General features: G+C 42.5%; 1 protein-coding gene across 4 annotated transcripts in view; it reads left to right on the top strand.

The window, feature by feature from the left end:
* Positions 1-18874, top strand: part of LOC103564431 (solute carrier family 28 member 3-like) — a 31903-nt gene extending 13029 nt beyond the window's left edge. For 3 of the 4 annotated variants that reach the window (XM_008540188.2, XM_008540189.2, XM_070590790.1), the window contains 10 exons: positions 548-628; positions 1988-2068; positions 3995-4120; positions 5729-5859; positions 8571-8739; positions 9411-9608; positions 13823-13904; positions 14627-14725; positions 14956-15076; positions 15958-18874. In XM_008540188.2, the coding sequence (XP_008538410.2) occupies positions 548-628; positions 1988-2068; positions 3995-4120; positions 5729-5859; positions 8571-8739; positions 9411-9608; positions 13823-13904; positions 14627-14725; positions 14956-15076; positions 15958-16084 (1215 nt within the window). In that variant the 3' untranslated portion in view covers positions 16085-18874. The remainder of the gene's footprint in view (positions 1-547; positions 629-1987; positions 2069-3994; positions 4121-5728; positions 5860-8570; positions 8740-9410; positions 9609-13822; positions 13905-14626; positions 14726-14955; positions 15077-15957) is intronic. The other variant, XM_070590791.1, reaches the window with a different exon arrangement.
* Positions 18875-19385: the final 511 nt, after the last annotated feature.

Here is a 19385-nt window from a genome sequence, read left to right as displayed (position 1 = left end):
TAGCTGGGGAGCAGAGGGGAAGGGGTGTGGAGAGGTAGGGGTGGGGAGGGACTGAGACCACAGCTCTGTGTGGTTTCTGCAGGGGAGACACGGCTCCCTGTAGACACATAGCCTGCATTGAAGGCACCCAAAGAGCATCAGGAAAATAGTATCTAGGAAAGGATAAGTGGTGAAGCTAATGGCTGTTTAATATCAGAACAAGAACATCTGCCAGTGGCCTTCAGTTTAATAAGCCTAATTACTACAAATTCCTCCAAACCTTCACTCCTTCTCTGAGACACTAAAGGAAGAAAAGATGATTATAGCAGAGGGGGAAAAAATGTCATTTCTGATGAAATATACTCAAGCTTATCCAGAGCAAATTAGAGTAAGAGACTGTAGATGCAACAGCTGCCTGATAAAGTGTTGTTTAGTTCCAGAGGAGTTTCTAGTACTTTTATGAAGTTTCAGAGGGGAAAAGGAGGTAGAAAGAAGGAGACTGATCTGAAACCTACTAATACTCCTGAGGCCAACGGTAGCCCATGATTGCTTTCATCTCCCCCTCCAGTTCCTGCCAATGGTGGTTTTCTTCAGTGCCGTCACGTCCATGCTATACTACCTTGGACTGATGCAGTGGATCATTAGAAAGGTACGGGACCAGAGGGATGGGTGACAGCTGTAGAGCTGATTATTTCAGGGACAAAGTCCTAAATACCTTTTATTCAGGGTTTTCCAAAGTGCCTTATCTTCGTACCAAGACTCACCATCCTCCCCCAAGTTACTGGATTCATACCCAAAAATCCTACATGTGTCCCTAGAAGGAAGTCTATCTCAGGGACTTCTGACAGGGCTTTGACTTGCAACCCACTTACATCTTTATGAAACCTTAGCAATTGCTTCTTTAGCCACAGAATTGACTCCCACAGGTCCCACACCTGCCGGGGAAAACAGCATTGTCCTTAACCTTGGGAGCACCCTGTGCCTTATGCAGAGTCACTCTTTTCCACAGGAGGTTCCAAAAGGGGGCACTCTGGTCTGGATGCTGCTAGAGAATCAGAGCAACAAGGGGAAGCTGCTTTTCTCCCCTGAGGGAGTTTTATAAGCAAACTAAGTTCTTTTTAAATGTCTAAAAAGCCAAAATCATTTCTTCTGCTGCAGCAACCATCAGTCCTACAGTCATATATTAGATCAGAAACCTATTAAATTTTTAAGCTAATTTGAATGCGCGTGAGAGCAATACAGTGCACACAGGGTTTGGGAACATCTTTTGATCCCTGTCAATAAAGAAAATGGAGAGAGAGAGAGAAAGAACAGAAGACTGGTGGAATTCACAGTTTCAGCAAGAGCACCAGGGCCCATAATTTTCCAATTGTCTGTTTAAACATTCAGAATTACTGTGCTCATGTCTAAGGAGAGGGAATGTCACAGGAAGTCCCCATCCTGAGGTGGGCACCACAGTCTCCGGTTGGAGGGGCCACTGCAAAAGTGGGACCATAAACCATGTTCGAGTGAGTGTTAAGTAGAAAAGGCCAAATGCCAACTACACCCCACTACTTATTAGCTGGGTGTTTTTTGACAAAACAACTAAACTTCTGTGCCTTGGTTTCCTCTTCTATCAAATGGGTATAATTATAGGACCTCCCTCAAAGAAAGTTACTGTGCGGATTAAAGCATTACTCAGATCAAGGTCTCAAAACTGCCTGGAATGCAATAAGCCTGCTGTGACTGTTGGCAATTATTATAAACTATAACTCATCCACAACGTTTCAATATAAATTCATTTGCATGATGTTGAGAGTACGTACAATGACTCAGACTTAGCCCTCCCATAGGAGGGTGTGATTGGCCTGCTCTAAGGACTAGGTAAGATGTCCTCACAGTTAGCACATTGCTGGCGTGCCCACAGTTATTGAAGCCTCAGCGTTTTCCTGCAAAGATTTTGTCCCTACTGTGATGTTTTGTGTATATAAATAGCTCTTCACTGACTTTGTCCCTTGTCCCCGTCTAGATTGGATGGCTCATGCTGGTTACTATGGGATCATCTCCTGTTGAATCTGTAGTTGCTGCTGGCAATATATTCGTCGGATATGTAAGTTGTAATATCAAGAAAAAAAAACAAAACAAAACAGCTCTGAAATGGACTCTCTTTCCTCAAAGTAGAATAAAAATGTATGATGGTTTTATTTCTTTTAGTGTAGAGGACAGTATGGCAAAATAAGGAGCCCTCAGGATTGACAAAGTCCAGATTCCAGAGAAAAATAAAAGAGAGAAAGAGAGATCCCTTCCAAGAGTCTCAGTGCAAGAACGCGGCATTGGGGTTCTGGAAATTTGATGGAGAGGACGAAAGATTGAGTCATTTTGTCAAAGTATCGGACTTATGCATAGATGCTCAACCAATCCTTTCTGAGCTTATAGAGTTGTTGAGGCCTCTGGCCCACCCTTCAGAGGCGAGCAGCTCATTCACTCACATGGAGCTCACCACTATCTCGAGCCTGCAAACCCGTAGCAGGCAGCCTCACCTGCTGTAGTGTAAGGCTGGGGCGATGAAAGAGACCAGGAAAGGCTCCCACCGATGACCGTGCAGCTGTATAGATAGATACCTGAGTTCATTCTCAACTTGTCTGAACTGGCCAACAGTCTGTCTTTGCTGAGCCTGAAGAACAATGCTGACGAGCAAAAGCATTTTCACTCCCTGATCCATCCCATGGTTAGATGCTCTTTTGCCTGAAGTCCATTTAAGCAAAGAAATGTGATGCAAAAGGGGTGTCTCTCAAAACAGCCGCATTCCTAAGGGGCAGATGAGTGAGAAATAGTCATAATCATCCTCATCACTCCGCACATGGAGCTTCATGCAGAATGGAGTCACGTACCAAGGAAACCAAGTGTGACGGCTCGCTAGCATGGCTGCCCAAGGAAATTGGATTTGAAGCAAAAATAGTCGCCCCGAAAAACACATGGCCCCAGATCCCAGGCTTACGACTGGCTCCAGACAGCTGAGCCTTCTTATCGGCCAGCCCAGCTTGCTAACCTGGAGCACGGGCTTCAGAGCAGGGACCATGCTTCCTTCTGTAGGAGTTCAAATTGTTGTAATTACAGTCGTAAGATCTCTCCAGGCTAATTAGGGCACAATCTTGAGTTGATTCCTCCTACCTGTGGGATAAGAGGGCTCAAGTACTGAATTTCTATTCAGTCCAAAAATTGACGCTCAACACATTCACTCTTGTAGAACAATTAGAAATAATAGGGGAAAATTGTAAAATTGCACACATGCTCAATTTGATACCTAATATGCTAAAGTTCAGCTATTATTTATGAAGAGCCCCAGGCTGCAGGCCGCCTGCCCTACTTGAGGGGACTCAAGCCTTTAGAACAGCACTCTACCTGATTCCTTTACACTCAAAGGGGAAGAGTGAGTCTCAGTTAGGAAAAGGCCTCTGGACACCTGTCCTTGTTTGCTTTTTCTGCTCATGTCTCTATTTCCCTGTGGTGTCAGCAAAGAGGTTTAAGGTCTGTGGAGATGAAGCTGGAAGACAGGACATCACAGAGGCTTGGGAATCCCCAGTTCTCAAGGCCAGGCCACTGGGCAGAGTTACCTGGCCAATGGTGTTCCAACCTTAGAAAAGTGTCCCCAGCCAACAGAGTCCAGTCCCAGGCTAAGTGGGGGCCTTGTGTGAATCGGCCTTGCACACTCTGCAAACTTTATGCATGATTCTGCACACACACTCACCTAGAGTTCAAATGACACGGACAGCTAGGGTGTAGGCTTTCAAACTCCAGCATGCACCAGAACCACCTGGAAGGCTGTTAAAACAGGATTGCTGGCCCCACCCCCAGAGTTTCTGATTCAGTAAGTCTGAGAATTTGCATGTCTAAGGAGTTCCCAGGTGATGCTGATGGAGCTGGTCTCAGGTCTTCTCTTAGAAATACTGCTTTAGAGGGTGGAATTTTGAATAGATTGGCATACCCTCCTAAGACTTAAAAGGGAATGCTTAATCTGGTCACTCTGTGTTTCCAGACGGAGTCTCCACTGCTGGTCCAACCGTATATACAACATGCCACCAGGTCTGAACTCCATGCAATCATGACTGCTGGGTTCGCTACCATCGCTGGAAATGTCTTAGGCCCATACATTTCTTTTGGGGTGAGAATGTTTTGGTACCAATTTATGGGAAATACAACCTCTTCTTTCTTTGCTATTGTCATTTTTTTTCTTTACCATTGCTGCTGGATAAGGAGGCCAAAAGAGTGTCCTTTTTGCTATATGGTTGGTCACCGTTCCTTTGGCATTTGAATGGAGTGCCCAAAGGAGCTTTGGGGCTTCACTTTTATATCCCTGCCACCTAAATGTGAATCCTATCCGACCACAGCAGAATACAATCACATTGTGAGGCTACTTTGGCTGAAAATATATATCTGCAAAGAAACAACCTATTACTCTAGTAAAGGTAATCTAAACCAGAGATCAGCAAAGTATGGCTCATGGGCCAATTCCAGATAATTCCTCTTTTCTTATAACTGAAGTTACACTGAAAACCGGCTACTCCTATTTGTTTCTCTATGGCAGTTTTCATGCTACAAAGTTGAGTAAATGTAAGCCAAAAACCCAAAAATATTTACTCTCTGCTCTTTTACAGTAAATGTTTTCTGACCCTGATCTACAGCAGTGGTTCTCAAATCTTACTGCACATTAGAATCACCTGGGAGCCTTTAAAAGCCCAAATACCCAGGCCCATCCCCCAGAGTAATTAACCCAGAATCACTTGGGGTGAGACCCAGGCGTCAGCATTTTTTTAAAGCTCCTCAGATTCCAATGTACAGACCGTTGAGAGCTGGTGGTCAATAGCATAGGGATGGAGAGCCTATGGTAACTGGTGCATGTGCCCCAAGCACAGAGACAACAAGCCACACATAGATGTAACCCCCATGGGAGAAATGAGATCAGTAGCAGCCGGGTGACCCAGGCGACTGGGCATTCTTACAGGATAGGCGAGTTTCACTCCAGGACTTCACCTGGGCCTCGGACGTTGATGATCAGGAAGAGGGAAGAAGGAAAAGGGTGAAGGAGACCTCAGGAACAGCACTGTCACTGGATCCCCAGATGATCCACTCTGCCACCACTGTGGGAACACCACCTGCAGAAATGGGCTGGGTGGAATGGGCGTGGGGAGGGGGTGCTGATTCTGGAATTCTGAAAAGATAGGAAAGAGGATCCAGAACCAATAAGGGTGTGGGGTGAGGAGGACCTGCAGTGAGGAGAGCAGAGATGCTCACAGATCACAGGGACTCTGCGTAAATGAGTGTTACATAAAGGCACAAACTTTCAGCAGAGCACAAGGAAGACGGAGAGGGTTGTATCCATGCCTGCAGCCCCAGACATCCCCGTCTAAATCAATGATGTGATGAAATACGGGCTCTATGGACTGTTTGAACATTCCAAAGGACCACAGAGAGGTGGAGGGATCTGTGAAAGCTCCTACAGCAAAGGATCCTCTTCTGACATGATCTGACTTTGGTTTTGTGCTTCTCCCCAAGGATGTGGTCAATTCACAGATTCCTACCTCCTCCCTCTGAGTCTCATGGTGATGCCAGCTTGGCTCCCTGAGCTCCTCCAAGCCTCCAAAGAAACAGTGTTTTCTGGCATAGACGCAGTTCCTGCCCTTCTCTTCCCTAGTGAGGCTTTTGGGCCATTCTTCCTGAACACAACAGAAAAGCTAAACCTAAGTTGGCCTTCTTTCTCCTAAAATCACAGATTTCACCTGCCCACTTATTAACTGCTTCAGTTATGTCAGCGCCTGCGTCATTGGCTGTGGCTAAACTCTTTTGGCCTGAGACAGAAACACCTAAAACAACCCTGAAGGATGCCATGAAAATGGAAATGGGGTAAGTGAGACACATTCACCTCATTAATGACTATACAAGCTGAGGGGGGTGGGGAACAGGTCCAACTTCAAAGAACAGCAAAGAATTGACAAAGAGCACAGTGAATTATGGTATTACAGTGAATTTAATTCCCACTGACTATTAGACTTCACCCCAAAAAATCTTGTTTCAACCCTTGAAAACCATTTTTTATTGAAATATAGCTGATATACAGTGCTATTTTCCGGTGTACAACATGGTGATGGACCTTTATATACATTATTAAATGATGACTATAGCGAGTCTAGTAACCGTCTGTCACCATACAGTTATTACCATATTACTGACTGTATTCCTTATGCTGTACATTGCATCCCCATGACATTCATTTTATAACTAGAAGACTATACCTCTTAATACCCTTCACCTGTTTTGCCCACCCCCCTCCCCTCTAGTGACTATCACTTTGTTCTATATATCTATGAGTTTATTTCTGTTTTGCTGTTTACTCATTTGTTTTTTAGATGCTACATACAAATGAAATCATACAGTATTTGTTTTTCTCTGTCTGACATTTCACTTTGCATAACACCCTCTAGGTCCATCCATGTTGTTGCAAATGGCAAGATTTCATTTCTTAAGGCAGAATAATATTACACATCATTTTTATCCATTCATCTATCAATGGGCACTTAGGTTGCTTCCATATCATGGCTATTGTAACTAATACTATAAGGAACATAGGGTTGCATATATCTTTTTGAATTACTGTTTTCACTTTCTTTGAATAAACACCTAGAACTAGAATTGTTGAATTGGATAGTTCTTCTATTTTTAATTTTTTGTGGAATCTCAATACTGTTTTCCATAGTGACTGCACCAATTTATATTCCCAACAACAGGGTACAAGTGTTCACATCCTCGCCCACAGTTATGTCTTGTCTTTTTGATAATAGCCATTCTGACAGGTGTGAGGTGATAACTCATTATAGTTTTGATTTGCATTTCCCTGATGATTAGTGACGTTGAGCATCTTTTTCCATATCTGTTGACCCTCTGTATGTCTGCTTTGGAAAAATGTCTATTCAGGTTCTCTGCCAAGTTTTTAATTGGATTTTTTGTTTGTATCCTATTGAACTGTAGGAGTTCTTTATGTGTTTTGGATGTTAACCCTGAATTGGATATATCATTTGCATATATCTTCTCACATTCACTATGTTGCCTTTTGGTTTTGTTGATGGCTTCCTTCATTGTGCAAAAGCTTTTTAGTTTTATGTAGTTCCATTTGTTTATTTTTGTTATTATTACCTTTGCCTGAGGAGACGGATGATACATAAAAATATTGCTAAGACCAATGTCTAAGAGCTGACTGCCCAAGTTTTCTTTGAGGAGTTTTATGGCTTCAGGTCTTACATTCAAGTCTTTAATTCATTCTGAATTTATTTTTGTGTATGATGTAAGAAAGTGGCCTCATTTCAGTCTTTTGTGTGTAGTTGTCTAGTTTGCTCAACACCATTTGTTGAAGAGATTGTATTTTCCCCATTGTATATTCTTGTCTACTTTGTCATAGATTAATTGACCATGTAAGCAGGGCTTTATGTCTGTGCTCTCTATTCTGTTCCATTGATCTCTGTGTCTGTTTTTGTGCCAGTTCCATACTGTTTTGATTACTATAGATTTGTAGTATTGTTTGAAATTGGGGAATGTGATGCCCCCAGCTTTATTCTTCTTTCAAAAGATTGCTTTGGCTGAAAACCTTTCTAAATACCTGAATGTCATTACATTTCCTGGACTTCACTGAGATATTTTATTTTAAATATAGGGTGGTGTTCATTTAGCCTTGATTTAAGACTGTTGCAAAACCATTGGATGACTATTTCTGGAAGTGTCTTATATGATAGAGAAATAAGGTGTGATATAGGTATACTTAATCCCTCTTTAGTTCATTTTCTTTTGCCCTGTGCAGAAGAAAGAAGAAGGGTGGAAAAGACTAAGGGATTTAGGATGTTCAAAAGCGTTTCCTTAAATAACAGAAGCCATCAACAAACATGTTTCTGAGATTCACCTCTTGTTTATATGTGGGTAAAGTCATAACCATGAATGAAAAAGCAAGTTGTCAAAGAATATATATATATATATGTGGAATATGTATGATTCCGCTTATAAAGTTAGCAAATATGTGAACCTACATGACATATTATGTATGGATGCAGACATGTAGGGAAATTGAAAAGAAAGGGAATGAGAAGCAACTTCTAGGGAGCCAGTTACCTCAGATTAAAGAGGATGAGATTAAGGAAGGGCACTGAGGGGGAGGGGGCCCAAAGGTGAGGGTGACCTTCCATTTCTTAGGTGATGGATGTTCAGGCCTTCCTTGAATTATTAGAGCTTATACCATGAATATTTTATAAATATTCTCTGGTAGCTACTTTTAATTAAATATAATTTTAAAAACCTATAATATTTTATCTTTCCCCAACTTTTTAACTATAAGTGCCCCCAAATTAAAAGAGTAGTAAAACAGTTATATACCCAGAAGCCTATCACCTACACTCAGTAATTATACATCCCGTCATGATTTCATGGAATCCAGGTGAGGGCTTTGACCAAAGCGTGGGCCTGAGAGTTTGTCTCTCCATCCGAATGAGCTCTGATTACCCCATATCTGCACCTGTGATGTCCATCTGCTGACAGCTCCTTGGTAATTCTGCCATTGCTATTTTTTGATAAAGTGATTCGAGGAATCTCCTAGAAGCTGCATCATATGGAACATCGTCATCCATCTCCCTGGTGGCAAACATCGCTGTGAATATGATTGCCTTCCTGGCCCTGTTGTCTTTTGTCAATGCAGCTCTGTCCTGGTTTGGAAACATGTTTGACTATCCACAACTGAGTTTTGAGGTATATTCTATCACATTTTTTCTCCATCTTGTTTCTGTTCATCTTTGTTTAAAAACAAATTAGGTTTGGGTGTTCCTGGGAGCATACTGTTTAAGTTAACATGCTCTGCTTTAGTGGCCCAAGATTTGTGGGTTCAAATCCCAGGCATGGACCTACACACCACTCAAGAAGCCATGCTGTGGCAGCATCCCACATACAAAATAGAGGAAGACTGGTACAGACGTTAGTTCAGTGACAACCTTCCTCAAGCAAAAAAAAAGAGGAAGATTGGCAACAGATGTGAGTTCAGGGCCAATCTTCCTCACCAAAAGTAAATTTTAAAATTCATAAAATAGATTTGTGAATCACCTTCCCTAACTGCCTCTAGTGCACTCTTACACCAGCACAAACCTAACATGTGTCCCCTATCTTCCTACAGCTCTTTCTCTGTCTCCTGTCACCCTGCTTCCCCCAATGTACAGTCATTCTCTCCATCCCGAAAATCCAGGTTAAATCATATGACTAATTCCAACCTTGACTCCTAATGAACGAAGATGGACAAGGGCATGTGAAGGGATTTCAATGCCTGCAGGACACACAGAGGGGGTGGGAACAATCTCGTCAGGAGGGTGAGGCAGAAGAATGGGAGCAAATCACTACTTTAATAAAGTATCTATTTTTGGTTTTTGTAGCTAATATGTTCCTACATCTTCATGCCGTTTTCCTTCATGATGGGCGTAGACTGGCAAGACAGTTTTATGGTTGCCAAACTCATAGGTTATAAGACATTCTTCACTGAATTTGTGGCCTATGAGCGCCTCTCAAAATTGGTGGATTTAAGGAAAGAGGCTGGACCCAAATTTGTGGATGGTGTGCAGCAATATATGTCGGTGAGTAAATATTTTGATTTTTCAGTGCCCTTCTTTATCACATACACATACTCATCAAATAGTTACTGGTGCCTCTGTGTGAGGCCAGGCGCTTAGGATAAATCAAAGAACAAAACAGACCCCAAAACCTGGAGCTCATAATAAACATAGAACCTCATAATTTTCAATTATATTGAATTAATCATTGTGTGTGTGTGTGTGTGTGTGTGTGTGTGTAGAAGCACAGCTAATCTTTACCACTGCAATCATTTACTGTTGAGCACCCCGGATCCAAAGCCAAAGTCATGTGAACTGGGACTGGAATCAATCCATCAACAATTATCTAGTGCCTTCTGTGTGCAATGCACTAGGAACTGAGGCCACAGCATTGAACAAGTGATGAGGTCTCTGCCCTCGTGGGGCTCAGAGTCTAATGATCAGGAAGCTCTCTCCCTTTCAGCTTAAGGAATTCGATGGACTCTGAGAAACTGCCTAAAGGCAACCTAATGCCCGAACATCCTAACAAAGTAGTGAGACACAATCGCTGCTCTCCACAAAGATGAGGGAAGAGAAACAGCGCAGGATCTGTGGGCTGAACCTTTGAGACAAGCACCCTAGAACTATGTCAGGACTTCAGGTCAATAGCCTGCAAGGAGATGCTCATGTCCCCTTGGCCTTGGATGGGATAAGGGAGCTCAGGTGAGGCTCTTCCTAGGGCCATATTTGCAGCTGAGTCTCCAACTTCTATTTTCCTAAAGAACAGAATTGGCACACAGGGAAACTCCCAGGGAAATGGTGAACATTTCTGACCGCCACCATTATTCCTGGAGACAATCCATTTGGAATTAATGTCCTAGGCACATATTGGGCTTTAAAAGGAAAGGGGAGGGAAAGCATGCTGCCCACGCTTCTACCTGAGACGGCCCACCTATGAACAGCCCCCTCTCTCCAGCCTCCCAAAAACCAAACATGCACATTTACTCCCACGTGTTACACAAAATAACAGCATACCCAAGGACAGTGCTGATTTGTATGTTCTAATCAGGGCATTTGCCCCATGCATCTGATGTGCACAGTGGCTCTGTAGGTCTCCTTTTTCTCAAGTGTTCATTCTTCAGCTGACCACACAACGGGGTTTGGCCGAATGTCCTCATTGTCTGGATGCCACCACAAAGCAGATTGCTTCCCTGCCAAAAGTAAACTGTAGGTTCAATTAAGTGAAATGTTTTTCATTCCCAACTGCTGGTTGCCAGGAGAAAGTAGTTTTATTAACAAGCAAAGCAGGCTCACAGGTCTGGCAATGCTGAGCAGATTTGTGAGCAGGTTAGTAAGAGGAGAGAGACAGGCCAAGAGCTGATTTGGGTTGGGGGTGAGCCCGACCAGGGGCAGGTGCACAGAGGACATTTAGGAATATGAGCTCAATGGCTTCTGTCATTGATGGCTTACAATAGAAAAGCATTTTGTTTGTCCACATTTTTATTTCTAATCAACAAAATGGAGATGAGTCCCTGCAATTTCTGTTTATCAACCAAGATTTGGTGGGGGTGTCCCCGTAGTCTCCTGGAAAAGGTACCACATGACTGAAGTCTAAGATCTGGATCCATGAGGCAAAAACCCCGTGTTATCCATTAAATTATGCTCAATGCTGACTCCATCTGATGTAAGGGTCAGATTGTATATGTCACACTTTATTACTCCAATTTTCTCTTTCTCTCTTAGAGTTAAGATAATACGTTGCATGTTTGCTCATTTGTTTATATGTAATATATTTCATGGCACAGAAATCAAAATGTACAAAAACGTATAGAGAGAAAAGTGAGTCATCCTCCCTATTTCTCTGGCACTTAGCTCTTCTCCCTGTGCCATATTATGCTCACTATTCTTAGCCTTGCTGTTTACTCTTAACAACATAGCTCAAATGCCTTTCCGTATCAGTGCCTGAGACATCGTATTCTATGTACAAGCACACCATAATTTATTTTAGCCAGTCTCATGTTGATGAACACTCATTAATTTTTTTCTATTGGAAGTAGTGCTACAATGACTGTCCCTGTACATATGGCATCTTTGCTCATGTGCAGGAGAGCTGTAGGATGTACTATTAATCTCCTAGTGCAGTTCTTTCCATCACGTAGTCTTGCACGTTTATGGGCAAAGACAAAGTGGAATCATCCCAGCCTCCTTTTCCTCTTCTTATAAAACCCTACGTGGCCCCATCTGTGTGCCCCCCTCCGCAGATCCCCAGAAAGGAGAAAGAGGACTCTCAAGCACTTCATGCCCTCTCCCTCCCGATGGTCCCCTAAAAAGTTGCCTGTTTTTGAAGCCAATTGAACTAAATGAAAAGCACTAGACAGAGCAGGGGACGAGGATGAGCTTTTCCAGAAACAGTGGACTGCTCAGATGCTTGAAAGATTTTTTTTTTCCCTGCCTGCTATATGCATGCTGATTGAAAACATCAACAAAGGAGTTCTCAGAAACCATGAAAATACGAGGGCCCTTACCAACAAAAACTTACTATGACCACTTGAGTCTTGAATGACAGCTTTAAAAAATCCAGTTAATGAAAGAAAAAAAAGACACCACCAGTTTTGCATGTAGCATTGGCCTGGTTTATCTTTTGAGCCAAATCATAGATTTTTCAGGATTTGGGGGAAAATACTTATTGCCTCAGTTGTGAGGGTGCCTTTGCCAGATTGGCTGTGCCTCCGGTGAATAGTGAAGTGCCCTGGCTCTTCCAAGCCTCTGGAGTCAGTCCTTCACCCTGAGAAAGAACCATCTGGCCTGAGCAGCACCTCTTGCCTTCAGAATAGAGACGGAGGGCCGTGCTCACATTTGGACGAATTCACCTTCCATCCTCTCGAGGCCCTGTGAGAGGACAGTCTGTTTTCCTACTTCCAAGGGGTACCTCATGTTCCTATGGGCTGCTCAGAGCTGAGGAGCAAAGAAAGGCAAGCACAGCCAGATGGAAGGGACTCCTGTGATAGCTGTAGAATCCTTTCTACTGATAGCATTCCTTTTACATTACATCATTTTTACTGAAGTATAATTTACATAGAAAACAGCCCATTTTTGATGTACATGTGAGTTTTGACGAATGTGTCACCTGTGTAACCACGACCACAATCAAGATGTAGAACATTTCCATCTCACCTAGAAAATCTTCCTCAGGGCCAGTTGTTGTCAACAGCCCCTACCCCTACCCCAACCCAGTCCCAGGCGGCCACTGATCTTTCTTTCACGATAGATTACCTTTGCTTCTTCTAGAATTTCCTATGAATGGACTCACTTAGCATTCATGTTGTTGCATGTATTAGTTCTTTTCCTTTTTATTGCAGAGTAGTATTCTATTTTATGGTTATCCACAATTTGTTTATCCATTTGTCTGTTGAAGAACATTTGGGTTGTTTCCAGCTTGGGACTGTTGGGAATAAATATTCATGTACAGTCTTCTTGTGGGCATAGGTCTTTATTTCTCCTGGGAAAATTCATTAGGAGTGGGACTGCTGGGTCATGCATGCAGTGGATGTTGACTTGATAAGAAACTGTCAAGTATGTATGTATTTTGCAAACAGGCTGTCAGGTTACATTCTCACCAACAATGTATGAGAGTTCCAGTTGCTCCACATCCTCACCAACACTTAGTATTGTCCATGTTTTCAGCCATTTTATTGGATGTGTAGTGGGATCTCATTGTTTTAACCTGCATTTCCCTGGTGACTAATATTATTGAACATCTACTCACGTGCTTATTGGCTATTTGCGTGTCCTTTGTGAAATCTTTTTATTTGTTTATTAGGCACTTTTCTTATTATTGAGTTACAACAGTTCTTATTGCATTTTGAATAAGTCCTTTGTGAAATAAATATGAATATTTTCTGGGGCCAATTTTGTGTCTTCAGCAGCTGGTCCTGTGCCTGGCACGTTGTAGCAGGTGTCCAGGTCACATTGAAGATTAAAAGTTGTCATTGAGCAGAAAGTAGCATTTGTAAAGGCCAAGATTACCAATTCCAAGTCCTTTATAGAGTCTCTGAATCCACACAGCCCCTCCCTCTCCATCTAAATTCAAGGGAAAACAGAAAAAAGGGTCTAGGAAGCAACAGGTCTTTGACACCATGCACTTAGCACTTATTTTTCCCTATTGATTCTGTCATCGGAATAGAAAAACAGGTTAGGATGTCAGATTTACTAAGCTGGTCACACCATGTATGAATCTGTGTGTTTATGCTTATTTACAGATTCGTTCTGAGACAATCGCCACTTACGCTCTCTGTGGCTTTGGCAATGTCAGTTTCCTAGGATTAGCAATCAGCACTCTCAGTAAGTAAAAAGAATATTCTTCAACAACAAATGTGATGTGAACATGCTTCAGATCTCCATGTTGCTCTGTCACATTATTCATGTCAGGAAAAGAAGGCGCTGCAAGAGCAGTAATCCTTTGGGGTCTATTTGTTATCCCTGCTCTGCAATGCAGTTCCCTGTTAGACCCAAGCTAACATCGGGAAGAATCTGCCCAAATGCACAGGTGCCTCTCCAGCCAGGGGTGACACATGGCTTTCACTTCACGTGCCAATTCCAGTAGACTTATAACAGCCACGTGGAGAAGGATTCTGAGGTCCAGTGGAAGTTAAGAGGGAAAACGCTGTGATTAGTGAGTGATGCCTGCCATAGGCACAGATGTGGATGGCAGATGAGTTGCAGATGTTTGGGATCCTCCCTTGTGTTGCATTTGCCTTGCTGTGCCCTCAATATGCTGTGTGCACCCTTTGAATGAACCTTAGGACTTGTTGCTTCTGTGGAGAATGGAAGCCTCTGGGCCTTTCAGTGTGGACAATCTTCTTTTCCTCCCACACCAGAGGACTTCTCTGGACATGGAACTCATCACTAAGCTCTTGAATCATGAATTTCTGAGCTAAGTTTAAAAAAAAGAAAAGTCAGCTGCTCTGAGAATCTAGTCCCAGAATAGTTATCAGAGGTGGGGAATTTGGAATTCTAATCAATAAGCCTCAACATTAACCTCATATCTGCTTCCATGTTTCCAGCATCCATGGCTCCTTCCAGGAAGCGTGACATCGCCGCAGGGGCAGTGAGAGCTCTGATTGCAGGGAACATCGCCTGCTTCATGACCGCCTGCATCACAGGTACTTCTTCTGTTCTTTGTGTCCTGTGTCCCTGTGCCCACAGCTCTCAGGGGGGCGGTGCCTCTAACCTGCACATTCAGCATATGCTGTGCAGAGAGCTGAGAGGCAGAGCCGTGTTAAGCATGTCATGAAGTGAAATGTGTGGAGCATGGTGGCGTGGCTAAGAACAGAAAGAGACTTCAGTGACCTCGTGAATTAATAAAATCCATGGCACTCTGTTCCACTTCTAGGCATCCTCTCCAGCACTCCTGTAGACATCACCTGCCATCACATTTTCGAGAACACCTTTGCCTCTGGCTTATCTCAAAACACAACTGACGTGGTGTCGTGTTGCCAGAGCCTACTGAGCAGGTATTATATTCTTGATCATAACTTCTTTGTATCCATCATTAATTTAAAAATTAGACCTAAAGACCCCTTCTACTTATTTTTAAACTTCATAACTCTTACTTTATTTAAATATGAGAACCTCTGTGGCAATCTAACCACCTTTCATTTTGACGTTTCTCGGCTGAGACTAGGACCCATAGCCATCTAGTGTCACTCAAGCATTTCACAGGACCCCACTGTGTGTTGGGCACTTGGTGTGAATTAGCTCGCTCACACCTTGCAGATACAGTGTAAGTTAGGTACTGTTGCTTTTTTAAGCATTATATAAGATCAGGGCTTGGGGAGGCTATGTCACTGACCCAAGCAAAATGAGCTCAAGCACAGTCAAGACAGAAAGACCCAAGAAAATCTGGGTCTTTTTGCTCACAGAGCCCATTCCCTTAACTAGTACTGTAGTACTCTAGTACTAGTTACTAGGTGCTGCCTCCCTTTCAAGGGGATCAAGCAATTCAGGCTGTCCTGACAACACAGTGATGGTGATGGGCCATGGTGGATGAGGGGCTGCCAGTGCCGCATGCTGGCCACCCCCTCCCTGTACAGTTTCTATTTGCAAAATCAATACCCCTAGCCCATCTGCCCTTCTTAACATGCAAGGGTTTTATAAGGATTAGTTCTAGCTTTATTTGTTTATTCTGGAGTATATAGGGAGAGTCCTTGAGGCCAAGAGGGTTTGAGAGTCAAAACTATTTCACTAGGGCCTCTGTCCTTAACCCACGCTAGCCAGAATGTGAGGGGGGAAGTCAGCTCCCTGTCCTATGCTATTTTTAATATGTCATCTTCTGCTCATCTACTGTTTCCATCTTCTAAGGCTCAGGTAACTGTTTCATTCCACTTTCTACCAGCACTGTTGCCGTGGGTCCCGGGGAGGTCATCCCAGGAGGGTACCACAGCCTGTCTTCTTTGAAGACCTGCTGTGAATTGTTGAAGCCATCAACACTGAACTGCACTTGGATCCCTGATCAACTCTGAGTTCAGCCACTTCTCCAACAGAACTGTAAGTGCAGATGCTGAACTTTCCGCTTGGGGGAGAAAAAAAAGTTATTCTCCACAGATTGGTGTTTCCATCATGGAGTCAGCTTTACCTGGAAAGAAGAAACACAGGAGTGCACCCTTCAGATCTAGAGCATCTTCCTCCCCTCCTCAGCCCCGTCCCCGCTGAGAACTACTATAGTGTCCCAAAGTGAGGTGTTGTCTCCAGTCCCGCAAATGTCTTCTGACCTTAGAATTTCAGGACATTTAACCAGAATGCAGGTACAAATGACAGCTGACAACAACTGGGCTGTGACTCTGCCATACTCAGTGTGAGTCTCTGAGTAATCCAGAGTGACCCACTTTAAGAACATCTCAGGTGAGGTCTCTGCTTTCACCCTGGCTGAGCTGAAATAGCCTTAACGTTAATCTCAGGTGGAGGAGGACCAGTCACATATCACCCACTCATCACCTGCCCTGAGGAAGTCCCACAGAAATCAGGAGTCCTTCAGGAGAGCGCCTAGACCATTCCAAAGCTAGGTTTTAAATGCCGTTTGCTTAGGTTATACCAGTCACCTTAAGCTGAACTATGCTGCAGTAACAAATGATTCAAAAATCTTGGTGGTTTACAAGTTTATTTTTTATTCATAGTATGTGTTTATTGAAGCCTAATTTTGGCCATATTCCATGTTGTCTTCATTTCCAAGACCCAGGCTAAAGGAGCAGCCCCTATGTGGGGCATGTTGGTCTTATGGGAGAGGGAAAAGAAAAATGAGGACCACCTTATGGTTCTTAAAACTTCTGCTAGGAAGTGACACCCTTCACTTTCACTACATTACATTACCCAAGGATAGTCATGTGACAAGCGTGAGTCAACGTCCACAGATGATTTATACTGTCGTGGGGAGGGATAGAGAATATTTTGAAGAAATAATATGACATTCCACATGCGTACATAATATCCATGTCTGCCTTTGAGAAGTCAACCTGGTATACAGCATAACTGTAAGCCTATTCATGCGGGAATTTGGTTACGTTCCTGGTGACAAGACTGGAAAATGGTGCTACTCATTAGTCAAGAAGCCATGTAAGGACCACTTGAAGAAGAAAACTTTCCATTGCTACCTCCAGAAGAGCATCAGCATCAACTTGCTTAATGGGTATCAAAGAAGAACCTTAACGGGTTATGAGACTTAGTGTGTTTTGGAAGAAAGTTCCAGAAACAATGGTGGGATGCCCTTTAATGCTCATCATCAATGCCCTTAAAAGCATAAAGAGCATATTTTGTGAGAAAACACATACAGTAATGACTGGGTTAAAAGGTGATTCACACAAAAGAATGCATGTGAGAAAGGTTTTGGAAACTCTTAAGTAATTTATTTATATTTTTCACTTTTGTTCATGCACAACAGTAATTTTTTTAAATCCATGTGTAAATAGTTGATTTCTGTTTTGTGATGGTGGTGGTGGTAGTGAAGGAGGAAGCTAAGGCCCAAAGATTTAGCTAAATCTCGGAAGTACATTGTACTAGGATATTTCTACTTATTGATCATTTGTATCAAAGTTTTCTTGGAACTCAATGTGTTCTTTCAGTATTTAGACTTTGTTTTAGGAAAATATATTTACCTGTCTTTCCCTCTGTTCTCAGTGCTCTGGCGTCAGCCTTCATTAAAGCCTGTGGCAGAGTGTGTCAGGGATGCCAGTTATTCACATATTGGATCTCCTTTGTCTTTTATCATTGTTATTTTTCTAACTCTTTCTTTCTCATTTTAACTCTTTGCTTTTTTCTACTCTGTTTTATTCCTAAAACTCTCTTTCTGAGAAAATCTCTTTGCTGTTTCTAGTGGGCCTCTCTGGCCAATTAATTTTCAAATTCTGTCTGTTGCCATTACTGTTCCTTGGATGTTTGTAGCTCTGCTCTGAGCTCTTTGTTTCTTTTTTTTTCCCAAGGAAAACTTAATTACTGCCCCCCCCTTTTTTTTTTTACTATTTTCTTCTTTTTCATCAAAAAGTAATGTCCATTTTTAATAAAAAGTAACAATGTTTTACACACACACCTTTCTCCCTACCCTGTTCACCTCAGTTCTTTCTAGTACCACACACCCCTAGATTATTATTATTAATTAGCAGGTGCATCTTTCTCCAAACTTATGTAAGAATATGAGGAATTTGTTGTTTCTACACAAATAGAATGAGCCTCTTTATGTACCACCTTCAACTTTTTTTCACTTGGCATTACACTTTGGAATTCCTATAAGTCGTTATATATAGTTCTAGCTCTATCCTTCCCTTCCTCCTAGAGAGTGTGTGTGTGTGTGTGTGTGCGCGTGTGCAATTCTACATAAATGAGACAATATACAAGCTGGGGATGGAGGGAGATAGACATTTTATTGTCCTTCTACTTGCTTCCCTCTTCCTCTCTCCTGCCTCTGGCCCACCACACAGGTAACCCAGGTTAAATAACTTGATGTTTTTTAAAGTCATTGCACTTTTTTTCTTTACTTTTTGGTGTTCAGGTGGTATTTTACACACATGTCGATCTATTGTGGATTGGGATGGTAGTTTTACAATACAGATCTACCCCAATTCACAATGGTGTTACATCCTGATAAACCCCTTGTAAGTTTCAAATATCATGTCAAAAATGCATTTAATGCTCCTAACCTACAGAACATTATAACAGCCTAGCCTACCTTAAACATGCTCAGAACAATTACGTTAGCCTACAGTTAGGAAAAATCACCTAGCACAAGGCCTATTTTATAATAAAGTATTGAATATCTCGTGTAATTTGTTGAATACTGTACTGAAAGTGAGACAGAGTGGTTTATGCACACAGAACGGTTGTATGTGTATCGGTGGTTTATCCTCGTGATCGCAGGGCTGACTGGGAGCTGCAGCTGCCCAGCATCACAAGAGAGTGTCGTACCACATAGAGTATCACTTGCCTGGGAAAAGATTAAGATTCAAAGTACGGTTTCTACTGAATGCCTATCAGTTTCACACCATCATAAAGCCAAAAAATCACAATTCGAACCATCGTTCAGTTGGAGGGCACCATCTGTCCTGGGATTACTCACATTTCTGTGCAGTTTACTTTTCTTCTATAATAATACTGTGTGGATAGTCAAGTCTGCTGGCAAAACTTTCTTCTTTTCAAAGTCTTCATAACAGCCCATGTGGTGTATGTATATGTGTGAGCCGGTCCTTTGTGCACAAGGATCCACTTTGTTTCCAGTTTGTTTTTGTTTTTTGGCTACTTTGAACAGTTTGTCCATTTACTGTACATACTGCTGCTTTG

This window comes from Equus przewalskii, chromosome 22 (assembly GCF_037783145.1).
Source record: "Equus przewalskii isolate Varuska chromosome 22, EquPr2, whole genome shotgun sequence".
Classification (NCBI taxonomy): domain Eukaryota; kingdom Metazoa; phylum Chordata; class Mammalia; order Perissodactyla; family Equidae; genus Equus; species Equus przewalskii.
This window is presented reverse-complemented; position numbering and strand designations above follow the sequence as displayed.